Here is a 13,114-nt window from a genome sequence, read left to right as displayed (position 1 = left end):
AGAGAGAGAGAGAGAGAGAGAGAGAGAGAGTTTATGTTTGTGGGTTAGCTCCTGAAATTTTGAAATGCTCTTTGAATCACTTTATTGAATGGTTGAATCGTGCAATATTGGTATTCAATAGTTTTTCGAAATAAAGTATTTTGGGTTGATTTAGATCAATTATTGTATCATACAACAACATATGTTGTAGTTTGAGCTATTTTTAAATATATTTTGATCGGAACCTTCAAATCGTAATTAACAGTGTTTGTGTGCACCTCAACCAACCTATAAGACTCTGAAGTTAAAAGCCAGGAAAACTTTCGGTACCCGTCAAGAATTCAAACTAGTGATCAATAGGGAGCAAACATGTACCCAGAAACAAATATAAATCCTTTTGATTTGCCTTATTATCAAAGCTTATTCTTGTATAGTTTCCAAAATACAACCAATGCTTCAATGGAAACATCTCCATGCTTTTGGAAGATGCGTACGAGCTTGCTCTAGGTCTAAGCCAGCCACAATGGTCCTATAGTGGGTTAACCACGCCCCTACGCAGGTCCATGTCAATTGAACCACGACAACTCACGAAATGACACCACTTTGTACCCCAAAGGTCGAATATGGCTGTGGTTTGCTACAAATATCCATCTTACCATACAACTTATACCCACAACATAGCAAACTGAGAAATATAAAACTGAATTCATCATGGTTTGCTACAAATGTCCATATTGCATACTGAATTCATCATGTCTATGAATTTAGAAATATACAGGTACAATACACCAACCCCGAAAATATGTACATATATATCATACTGATTACAAGATCACATACGACTGGAGGCCAAGCCTCGTGCACCAAGGCATTCAGATGATTGCACACATGCTCTTTCGATGTCTAGAATATACACCGTGTGATTCTACAGGAGATATTCATATGTGAATCTGTATGTCATTCACCAAAAAAGATGGGTAGTATACCAACAACAGGAGATATGATGAGACTCCAAATGCAGCCTAGCAACACGAAAAGCAGCTATGTACCTTCAACCTTGGCTGGAGTTCTGAGATGCATTACTGTTAAAAAGCACACCCCTTGGCCATAGCCATGGAACAATAATAACCAAGACAAAAAGCAACCCGACTGTAAACATCACCATACTAGTCCAAACAAAGATCGTTGCTTTCCATGACCACAAAATCCTTTTGAAAAGAGGAAGTTTTGACTCGAGTTTAAGATACGACGTGTATATTTCAGGAACACCACCACGGCTGGCAAATTGAGCCCGTGGTTCCATTACTACCCTCAAGCAGGAAGTTGGAACTTTTGTTTCAGTATGTCCGCTAAATTTGATTTTGATGGTTTGGGATTCTGATGAATAGCCGGTGATTAGTGGGGCGAGCTTAAAAACAGTCGATAAAAGCCGGAGAGACTTGCTTTTGAACGGAAGCATACATGGCTGGATTGTACTTAGAAGGGGTTTGCCATTGCTGGAAAGGAAGTCCACCCTCACCTTCAAGGAAAAAGATCAATTTACAATGATCATCCAAGATTTCTTTTAAGGACTTGACCACTAAAGACTGTTATATTGAATTACTCAAATTAGAAACCACAAGCACCTACAGATTACTCCAAATGTCAAAAAAGAGTGTCCATAATCCTACTTTAGTTTGTCCCAAAATAAGTTTCAACTTTCAAAGTAAATGCATGGCGTCCGATTCTACCCTTAATTATGAGATGGAGAAATTCACTAATACCTTTATTATTAAGGGTAAAATTGTCATTTAGTTAATTAAACATGTAATAATTATAAAATGGTGTGTAACAAGTATAGGGTCTATTCTAAAAGGGTTTGTAAAAATGGTTACCTTTAAACCGTTTGCAAAATAGGGTCTTTAGACCTCATTTGACAAAAAATAAAGCAAACAACTGAAAATGAAGGTTTTAGGTGATGGATTTCTAAGATAATTGTATGCTTTTGAATGGAGGATATTTCTTTAAGAACTTGACCACTAAACACTATTGTACTCAATTATTCAAATCAGAAACCACAAGCAACTGCTGACTACTTGCAGAATCATTTGCAAAATAGGGTCTTTTTCAAAAAGAAAAAAGCTTTGTAAAACTGATCATCTTTTAAACCCATTGCAAAATGGGAACTTTTGACCTCATTTGACAGATGACAAAGCAAACAACTGAAATGAAGGTTTAAGGTGATTGGTTTATAAGATAATTGTACACTTTTGTATGAAGAGTACTTCAAGACAAAATGGTGTAATTCAAGTTTATGCTACCTGCAAACAATTTTTCTGTAAAGAATTTGAGTAAAAGTATTCAACTTTTGCAATAATGTTGCTTTCAGATTGGTTATTAAATACCTGAAAGATCCCAAGATTTCTGTTGTAATCCGATTCTGGCAAAGTTAATGATACCGTGGCCTGCAATTTGTGATCAAGAGGTATAACCCGCGATTGAGCAGCATTCCCAAATCTAATCTTTTCATTGCAATCCAAACAAAGGGGTTCTGGGCAAGACATTATAGGCACAAAAGCCATTGGAGTATCTCTTGTATAATCAAAGCTCAATTGCTCTATCTTCTGTATGGGCTGCTCCAAAATGTATTTCATTAAAGCCCCACTGATTACAAACCCCATAACTAATAAACCAACCAAAATGATTCCAACGAAAGCCGAAGACAGCAATCCCCATCCTATTTGCATACAAAACTTCCATGTGGACCTGTTTCTTTTGATCCATATGTTTAGAACCCATTTGAGATTACCATAACAGAACTTCAAGAATCTTGAAATGCGTTTCTTAATGTAACTTCTTCCACGCCTTATAATCGAAAAAGGATCGATAAGAAACATGTAAGACGAATACATTAACCATAAAGGAAATGATATCAAGCCAACTAACAAACTTGTTTGAAATGCAATAGTTTTAATCACTAATCCAGCTAAGATAAAAAGGAAACTCGAACCAGGGTTTGATGAATCCACTGTAACAGAATCATCAATGGCTCCCTCATCACCATTAACAGTGGTAATCACACTAGAACTCAAAGAACTCCCATTTGTTTCATTGGCTAATCGCTTACCATCGCTGCCAGACCCCACACGAACCTTTGTCCGATTCAGCTTATCGTTCAACTTATCATTATTCTTCAAATTCCAAAGAAATTTATAGTTTTTTCCTAGAGAAACAGTAGATCCATGAAGATTAAAATCCACTAACCCATCAGAACTTTTTTTGAAAGTAGACCAGGGAAGTTCTTTGGAAGTCTGTCGGGAAAAAAGGCGACGGCGCCGGAGACCAGCAGAGGAAGGGGATGATGGTTGTTCTGAAATCGTATGGTCATCGATTTGAGAGACAGACGAAGCCGAAGAAGAGTTGGAAGCATCGAAGAGAGGGAATTCTTCAAGGGCATCGCTGAATTTGGCGTCGTCGTCTTCGATGAGGTTTGATCTCTCAGACCCTTGTAGCAGTTCCATCGAAAGAAGAATTACCTAGAGTGAATGAGGGGAGGGGGGCGGGGGTTGAGGAAGAGAGAGGTTTTCTTGGACAAGATGAAGATGATATATCTTTGATGTCTGTTTTTTCTCGGAAAGAAAACGAAAATCATGTTTTATTTTTCGTGGAAGACGGCGGCGCCTTGTTTCTATCATATGTTTTATTAATACATAAAAGAAAAAGAAAAAGTAAAAGTAAAAGTAAATAAAGGTTTTTGATGATCATTAAGGAATTTATCATAGATATAAAAAGTTTTCGGGGTGTTTGGCTTACTTGATGGAATAGGAATCCATCAAAAAAATTTGACTTTAAAGGAATTATAATGGAATTTGATGAAATTTGATTACGCATTTGATTGGTAGGAATTGGAATGAAATCTCTCAAAAGAATTGAAACAATCGTCTTTATTTGGACTATTGCACCCATCGCCCGACTCATGCCCTACCAACCACCATGGTGGTGGGATAATGATCGGGTGGCTGGGCCCTAGGAGTGGGTGGGTATGACGAGAACAATAGTGACATGGTGTCTAGTGGTGGGTTGGGGTATGGTAGGGTGCAGGTGAGTGGCGGTTGTGAAGATGACAATAATGGTGTGGGGTGGGGGTTTAAGTTAGGGGGTGAGATGAGTGGAGGGGTTATAGTTGTTATGACGAACAATAGTAGCATGGTCGTGGTGAGTGGTGATGGAATTCGATTCTTTCTATTATGTCAATCAATGATGAATTCATTAATTTGTGGAATTCAATAGAATTTGAAAGATTTCATCTATTTCAAGAAACTCACGGACACACACTACATATCCCCATGGATGTAGCCAAAACGCACACGTTTCAATTATATGGTTTTATCGGTGAGGGAACGGGGGAATGCATTGTAATGTTAGGCATGGGAATGGAAGTGGTTGCTTGTGTTGACTCTTCGAACGCCGAGAAAACCCACTTGTTGAAGGAGTTGCCACCGATGGACAGTGCTATGGTGCTGGAGTTGCAATGGTAGTCCTCTACGTGAGTTTGGCTGTGATAGGGATTATTAGAGAATAGAGATGATAGGGGGAAGGAAGAAAGGCCAGGGGTTTTGGGTTTTAATTTAGATTTTTTTCCTTATATTCGATCCCTCTGGTTTACAATATGTAAGGCTTCGGGTTCTTGCTACTAACTGTGTTTTATAACTTCAGTTAACTCAGGGTAGTTTTGCCTTTTTACTAATAATTCATTTCTTAATAAAGAAAACCTATACATATGGCTGAGTTCAAATGAGTCACCAACACTTATATCACATTTAATACACATACGATACCAATCACGGTGTAGGAGACCTTTTGAGCGATAGGTTTGCATTGCGTTTTATGTGCATTTTAGCGTGCATTCATGCATTTTAAGCCTCTTTTTGCTTGTTTCTCTTTTTATTATATTGGGTTAACTACGGTTTGTTTTGGAGTGATTTCATACAGCTTTGGCAAGGTTGTGCAAATTTCAGGTGGAGATTCAGTAAGCGAAAGTCGACAAGAACTAATAAGTTACAAATACCCTAAGCAACTTATGTACCAAAATGTTTGAAAATCATCAATACTAACTCAAATGTCGGGCAAAATCCCAAAACAAATATTTATCTCAAATCCTAGCCAATAAGCTCGTACACTTGTTTGATTAATCCAAACCGAGTCACTATAAACTTTAAAATGCATTTAAAGAGTTTAATATAGATATGATGACCCAAAATATCACAAAATCTAGCAAACTAGATCATGCATATTATTTGAATGATTTATATAATCAATATACCATAATGCATTAACATAAAATAATCTCATATGAGGAATAAATCATCAAAATCCACACAATTTATAATTTTTAACAAAATATCCAAAACCCCAAATATGTATACTTTGTATTATTTTATAAAACCAAATATGCAAAAGATGCAATTTTATCAAGTTACCAACAACATTTGATAAATCTTTAGGAAAACACTTTAAGACTCCAAAATATACATATGTACAAAGTTTTCATAATGCAATTTGAAACTCACATTGCTATGTCAGGTTAAACCTAGGTTCCAAACCCATACCCTAGCTTCCATGGGTAAAGATTTGAGATCCCCAAGCTAGACTTCCAAATCTATGATGCAAATCTTTCAAGAACTCCTCCCATTCTCCCAAATCTTAATAAAATATACCTCAAAAAAAAAAAAATGAGGGTTGAGAGTGAAAAGGGGACCAAACCCTAGCTCAAAGATGAAGATATAAATATTACCTTTCAACTTCTAGGAACATCAAATAACCAAGAATATTTAATCATCTTAAATACCCCCTTGAACATGTTCAAAAAATGAGTCCATATATTTAAGAATCGCTCAAATCGGATAAGAAAAGAAGTTATGGTCAAATGAAGAAAAACACCAAAAATCAACCTTTTCTTTTTGAAGTATGTAATATTTATATACGACAAATAAAACAAATACACTCACACACCCTCCTCACCTTTGGTGAGGTTTGAACCCCTGACCTCCTGTGAGGCCAAAGACTACGATACTGGTAGGCCAAAGGCCCTTTGGTAAAATTGGCCTTTTTATGCATCTAGATGAGTCCCATGACCTTGACCGCGACCTAAGTCGTGGGGAAGGTCACCCAATAACTTTTGGGCATCAAACTAAAGGTCACGTGACCATGTTGTAACTTAGGTCGCGGGCTAGGTCACCTAGACCATGTTCCACGTAGTCGTGCCACATTCCCACGTCATGCCGCACCGCATTCCCATGCTATGTCTCGTCGCATGTCGGTTGTTTCTTGACCATTCTTTAATTGTTTCTTGGCTGTTCCTCAACCGTTTTACCGATTGTTTTCCCGGCCATTCTCGACCGTTTTTTACTCTTTTCAGTAACAATATCAGTTTTCAAATCAGATAATTTCTTTGTAATTTCAGAAATTTTACCTTCAAAATCTATTCTTTCTTCTTCAAAACTTTTTCTCTCCTTTTCAAAAACTTTCCTTTCTATCTCAAAAATTCCTTTCTCATTCTAAGATACAACATCTAACTATTTCTTCTTTTCAGTTAACTCCTTAGCTATAGCTGCATTCTTCTTTGCTACACTCGTTGTTTCAATAGCAAATGTTTTTTCTTTCATTTCCAAACACTTCTGATTAACAACTATACTTTTTGAAAGTTCCAAATATTTCTTATCAGATCCTTTCTTCTCAGTCTCAAACTTAGCTCTTTCCAAAATAATTACCTTTTCAAATTCACATATTTGTTCTGAAAGCTTTGTATTATTCATCTCAAGTGCCTTAATCTTGCTTTCAAAAATCTTTCTTTCAGCATCAAACTTCTTTTCAACATCAGAAAATCTATTCTTCTCTTTTTCAAACTCTTTCCTTTCAGACTCTAACAAATTTTCCATTTCAACTATCCTCTCCTTTTGTTTCTCAAAAATTCTACTTTCAGAAGTCAAAGTTTTTTCATATTCATAAACCTTTGTAGTTAATTTAGAGTTATTCTTTAATAGTTCAACATTTCTTTCCTGATAATCATAAAAACCTCTACAAAGAAGTTCATCAATTTGTTCTTGTAAGAACTTTCTTTTTCTTCTAAAACTTGATCATTTTCTTTTACCGTATTTTTGGCCCAACAAAGATTTGAATGGTTCTCATAAAACGTTTTAGCATATTTTTCTTGATCCTTTTTAAATTTCTTTTCCAAATCAGAAACTCCCTCTTTAAGTTCCTTGTTCTCTCTTTCTAACATGAATGCCATTACAAACAATTCAAAAGATTAATTCTTGATCTTTAAAACAACTCAAAACCTAAAAAAATTGGATACTCAAATGTTAACTCCCAACAAGATTCCTTATCGGACAATATTCCTTATTGGACAACAAACTTAACTTTCAAATCCTGTTAGCGCACACCACATGCTTATTGAACAATACTATATCTTTTAACCTTGCTTATTGACCAAACCCTTTTATCGGACAACACTCACTTATCGCCCAAAGGTTATCGAACACAAAAAGGCTTATCGCTCAAGTCTTGAACGATGAAAACACATCACCGAGTAACACTTTGACCGAGGAAGAGATGCTTATCGGACAAGCAAGAAATTCAAAGGAAAAAAATCAACAACCAATGAAACAAACCATATCGCTCAATGAGTATGTTCAACAAGCGATGAAGGAAACAATTTACCAAAAATCCAGAAATCGACCCAAAGTCACTAAAAATCAAACAAACTTCAACACAAATAACATTTATTGATTCGAAAAGTGACCAAAAACAAAATTTTGATGCTAATTCGTAACAAAAACAGATCAAACAAGTCTAACTTGGATTAACAATCAAGAACAGTTCAAGAATACGAATCATAGAAAAAAAAATCTAAAATTGACACTTTGAATCAATTCAATTATGAAATTGATTGATTCTACCCAATTTAGATTATGATTTCGAATAGAATTCAATCAATTACAATCACAAATTTACACAGATTATGAATTTTTGAATCAAAACAATAGCAAGAATGGTGTTCGACAAAAATGGAAAGTCCAGTCCAATTCGATCCAAAACAGTCCAATCCAATTCAATCTGATTCTCTAAATTGTTGTTTACTGATCTGATACCAATTGATAATCCCAAAAATGATTAATCAATAACAACAATTCAAGATTTAGCAATTATAGAGAGTAGAAAAGTAGAGAGAATATCTTCAAACCCCAAACCGTATTGATCTTTCAAATGCTTACAATTACACTGTACGATTATAATGCTTTACAACTTACTCTAAACACAAAAGCTAGCAACCTATTTATACAAGGAATACACAAGAAGCATGAAGCTTTGATACAACATTTAAGACCAAAATCTTGAACCTAACAATAACCAACCCTTGTGTTGTTCGATAAAGCCTTGTCCGAAAACTAAACTGTGTTATTCGAGAACCTCTATTTATTGTTCGATAACCATAATTTGTTGTCCGATATCTTTGGTGAGTAAGAGATACGCTATCTTTTCAAGTTTGATTGAAGTGAGCGATAAGAAGTTGTTTTTGGTGAGTTTGTTCAAGTGTCAAGAATCCTTTTTGGAATTCAAAACCAGCTCTAGATAATTTTCTAAACGATCAAGTTCAAGTCTATATTTTTCAAAAATGTCTAAAGATATGTTGAGTACGGTTCAGATTCTAAGCCACCGGTTCTAGCTGTCGACGAATATCAACAATGGAAAATTTGAATGATACATTTCCTGGATAACAAAGATGAGAATTTGGTGCAATCCATCAAGAATAGACCTTATATTAGTTACATGGATCTACCTGTTCAGACAACTGAATAAGGTATTTTTGTTCCAGCAACTAAACAGAAGAAAGATCCTTAGTGTTATACTGATACTAAAAAGCAAAAGGTCCTGATTGACAAGAAAGCATTAACTTACATGCTAAAGAAAATTCCGAATGAGTTATTCAATAGAATAGATAGTCGAGGATTAGCAAAGGAACTCTGGGATGAGCTTGAGAGAAGTCAGTTCATACAAGAATGAACTAGTGAATCAGTTCTTATGTAGGGTTTATGGCTAGAGAGAATGAATCAATCACTGAATCCTACAACCGGTTCAATGTCATTCTGAATGATTTTAGAAGAAATGGAATTCAAAAATCCATGTCTGAAATTAACTACAAGTTTCTGAAGAATCTAAATCCTTAATGGAACACTCTTATAGTAAATCTACAGATGAACGAGAATATGTCTGAGGAAGACATTCATGATTTGTATTGCATTTTGTTTGAACAAGAAGAGATTGTGAAAGAGTTGGTAAGTGAGAAGAAGAAAGTAGCTGACTCATTGGCTCTGCTATCTGGAAAGCAAGGGAAGAGCATATTTAATTCTAAAAACTCTAAATCTTTAAAGTCTCAATTGTCAAAACAGTCAGAAAGTGAGTCAACTGAACATTCATCTGTAGATTCTAATGATGACATCCGAGAGTTTTCAAAGAAGCTGGCCTTGCTAACTAAGAAGTTCCAGAAAAGGTTCAGAAAGAGAAAGTTTGTGAAATATGATAAGAGCAAGAGCAAGGAGGTTAAACAAGAGAAGTTTTCAAAAGCCAGATATCAGAAAGAGATCAAAGTTGAAGATAGCAAATGCTTCAACTGTGTGAAACCTGGTCATTATATCAAGTATTGTCATTTTAAGAAGTGCAAAGACTGTAACTATTACCTTAAGAAGGTTCATCTAGCTAAAGCCCTTGAGGACGGTAAAGCCTTGGTGGCTGTGAGGAAAGCTGGATGATAGATTCGTCAGATGATGAAGCTGCACATTTTATACAAGTTAACATGTGCTTAATGGCAAACACTAAGGAAGGAAGCTCATCATTTGATAACGAATCTGAGGTACAAAATTCTTTGAATGATGAATTAATTAAAGAAATTGAAAGTATGAATGCTGAATTTAATATTTTAAAATAAAGACTAAAAGGAGAAAGAGCTTTAATGCTAAAAAAGAAAGTTGTGGTTTTAAGTGCTTAAGTGAAGGTCTGGGAGAAGAGAAAGAACTTCTGAGATTTGAAAAGTCTAAAATTGAAAATGATTTTCAGTTGCTTGAGAAGAAATTGAGTGAAGTAGAATGTGAGAGGGATAATATTCAGTTAAAATTTGACATGATTTTTATAGAAAGAGGAAAACTTTATGACAAAGTCAAACAGTTGGAGAAAATAATTTTTAAAAGAGGTCAATCTGAACAAACTTTGAGGATTTTAACAAATAAACCCAAGGACTTAAGATTTTACAATCCACAAATGGGTTTAGGTTTTCAGAAAAATGACACTTTAAAAAGGCACCAAAGTCCCTGTATGATTTTGAACAATGGGGGTCTATAAAATTTGCCATTCTGTCCATTCATGAAATATTCGTCAAGTCAGAATATGAATCACCTATTTTTACTAAAAATCATAATGATAAATCTGATGAAAAAAATTATGATAAAACAAATTTTAAATCAGTTGGATTTAAATATGATGATTTAAATTCAAGCTACGAAACAAGAGAAATTCATTTTTCACATACCGAGCTTGAATTATTATATCCTTCTGAATCTTTAAAAACAAAACCTTCATCTATTTTTGAATCACAATCCGATAAATCTGACAAATTTTCTGAGTTTGTTGAAAATATGATTCGTAAAGTTTTTGAAAATCTTATAAATGAGTCAGACTCGGATTGTAAAACTGAATTGGTTTATGATTATGATAAGAATGAAGAAATCACTAAACGGGATTGGACTGCGCATTCGAATCCTAAATTTGATTCTAACTTGAAAATATTTGTTTTAAAGAAACAAATCTCTAAGCTTGAAGAAGAACTCAAAATTAAAAAAGAATTACATCTTTGTGCTCAAAATGATTTTCTTATTAAATGTAGTGATTTTGAAAGACAAATTTCAGAGTTAACCATGCGTCTGATTTGTAAGGACAAACTGTATGCATCTAACTTGGAAAAGATTTCCGAACTTCAAACGAAATTGAGTTCATGTTTTGATGACCGAACTAAGATAATGAGTAAAATCATTAAGCTTAAAGAGGAAGTCAAAATGCCTTCAAGTTCAGATGATAAAACTTTAGAGGTTATTCAGATTGCTTCTAAATATATATCCATTGTTCTTGAAAATTTAAATCTTTCTGATAGTATGTTTGAGATAGGAGAGTCTTCTAAAGTCAAAAATCAAAATGTTTCTAAGACTTCTCCTAAATCTGTTGAACCTATGCAGAATGTTAAAACCGAATATTTATCTGTTAAGCCTTCTACTAATTCAAAATCTTTTTCTGTAACAGATTTGAAAAAGCTTTGCAAAGGTAGCAAGAAGAATCTTTCACAAAAGAAATTCAAAAATGTTTCAAATGTTACTTCTTTTGTAAAGAATATGAAAGTGAATAATAATAGTTGCAAATGTACTTCATTGAAAACAAAATGTAATATGGATTCTGATCTACAGAATGTTCAAAAGTTTTCTCATCCAGATCTTTTTGTCTGTGGCTCATAATCATATACATTGCAATTATTGTGGCTCAAATTCTCTTGCTATGAATGCTAAATGCAAAAAGCTTATGAGATTAAAGGACTCTAATCTTCAATTAGATATTTCACAAAAGTCCAAAGTTTTCAATGGTCCTCAAGTTCATAAAAGGAAAAGTGTTTTAATGAAAAACTTTTCAAGTTCAAATTTTCAAAAGGAGGAACCATATTTTGTAAATGTTAAATTTGTTTGGAAGTGGGTTCCAAAAGAAAAATATGAATGTCGCGTTAAATCAATATCTTCTAATGTTATTCCTAACCCACCAGGACCCATTTGCAAATGAGAACCTAAATCTCTATGATTGTTTTTATAAGACTGTCATATGTGTGATAATTGGATCTTGGTTATCTCCCGAGGTAAATATTATGTGATTATTTGTTATGTGTTTGCTTGACAGCATGATAAATTGTTATATTTAATCATGTTAGTATGTGAAATTATATGGATAATGAGTATGCATTAAGTATGTGGGTATAATTTTATACATGATAAAATACATGCATAAGGTGTGTATATGTATATGTGAAGATGCATGTGTATGTGTATATGGGTTACATGCATGCATCGATGTTTTATATGAAAGCATGCATGTGGGTGAAGGCTACATGTGGTAGCCGACCTTCCTGTTTGGGAAGGGTATATAAAAGGGAGGTTAAGCCTCCATTAAATCTTCTTGCTATTTTTGGAGAAAAGTTGAGCGATTTAGAAGAAAAAGAGTTGACCAAAGATCAAGTTGGTTTTCAAAAGGAAGTTGCATAAGGTGAGTGATTCTTACTACTTTTTAACTCTTCATAATTGTATAATTGAGTATAGAACTTTACTTTTGATTTAAAAGTTATTCACTGGAGTGTTGTCCAGATTAGTCTTAAACAGGACAAGTGTTAGGCGGATTAGCCTTAATCCGGTCAAGGCATAAGCGATTTAAACCATAAACCGGACTAAACCGAACAAGTATTGAGGGATTTATGATTATTGAGTTTATACCAAGTATTTTGAACGAAGAAGTAGGAATACGACTAAATGGTGTCCGGATTATTTTTAAAATCAGACAAGCCTTAGGCGATGTATTGTCCGGACTTCTTATCCGGACAAAAATGTTGAAATTTATTCTAAGTGTTAAATCAGACAAGCCTTGAGCGATGTGTTGTCTGGATTTGGTAAACCGGCCAAGACTTGACCGGAGATGAAGTCCGGCCAAGCCAAGTTGACCGGATTTGTACTATGCCTTGTGCTTGATTGATAAAAATTGTTATTTTATCATAAAATGGAAAATTTGATATAAATAATTTTGGATTGATAATAATTCCATTGATTGCGGTCTATTTGGAATTGTTTTTGTAAAATGTTTTGATGAGGAAATAAGGGTGGCATATCAAGGAGAGGTGTACCATGAGATAAGGGTGGTATATCAAGGAGAGGTGTACCATGGGATAAGGGTGGCATATCAAGGAAATGTGTACATTTGATATAAGGGTGACATTTGTATGTGTGTTGAATGATATAACTCTTTCTATTATATCCCTTAAGATTATCGTGGTTTGGAATCTTTATTTCTTTGTGATTTA

At 34.4% G+C, this 13,114-nt stretch overlaps 1 protein-coding gene across 2 annotated transcripts; it reads right to left on the bottom strand.

Annotated features, from left to right (window-relative positions):
• Positions 1-666: 666 nt before the first annotated feature.
• Positions 667-3,531, bottom strand: LOC112519474 (seipin-2-like). 2 transcript variants are annotated; one of them, XM_025127618.1, is made up of 3 exons: positions 2,364-3,531; positions 1,029-1,498; positions 667-929 (listed from the first exon to the last, which is right to left on the bottom strand). In XM_025127618.1, the coding sequence occupies exons 1-2, from the start codon at positions 3,477-3,479 to the stop codon at positions 1,031-1,033; spliced, it is 1,584 nt and encodes a 527-aa protein (XP_024983386.1). In that variant the 5' UTR covers positions 3,480-3,531; the 3' UTR covers positions 667-929; positions 1,029-1,030. The 2 variants fall into 2 exon arrangements, with proteins under 2 accessions (XP_024983386.1, XP_024983385.1); XM_025127617.1 differs by having other exon boundaries at positions 667-1,498.
• Between the last annotated feature and the right edge of the window lie 9,583 nt (positions 3,532-13,114).

This window comes from Cynara cardunculus (genome assembly GCF_001531365.2).
Source record: "Cynara cardunculus var. scolymus isolate 2C chromosome LG 10, CcrdV1, whole genome shotgun sequence".
Taxonomy (NCBI): domain Eukaryota; kingdom Viridiplantae; phylum Streptophyta; class Magnoliopsida; order Asterales; family Asteraceae; genus Cynara; species Cynara cardunculus.
This window is presented reverse-complemented; position numbering and strand designations above follow the sequence as displayed.

Excerpts from the sequence above, each read along its gene's own strand:
- LOC112519474 (XM_025127617.1), bottom strand. The coding sequence starts at position 3,479 with ATGGAACTGCTACAAGGGTCTGAGAGATCAAACCTCATCGAAGACGAC. Across the intron at positions 1,499-2,363 it reads GAAATCTTGGGATCTTTCAG|GTGAGGGTGGACTTCCTTTC; the intron begins GTATTTAATAAC and ends TTTTCCTTGAAG.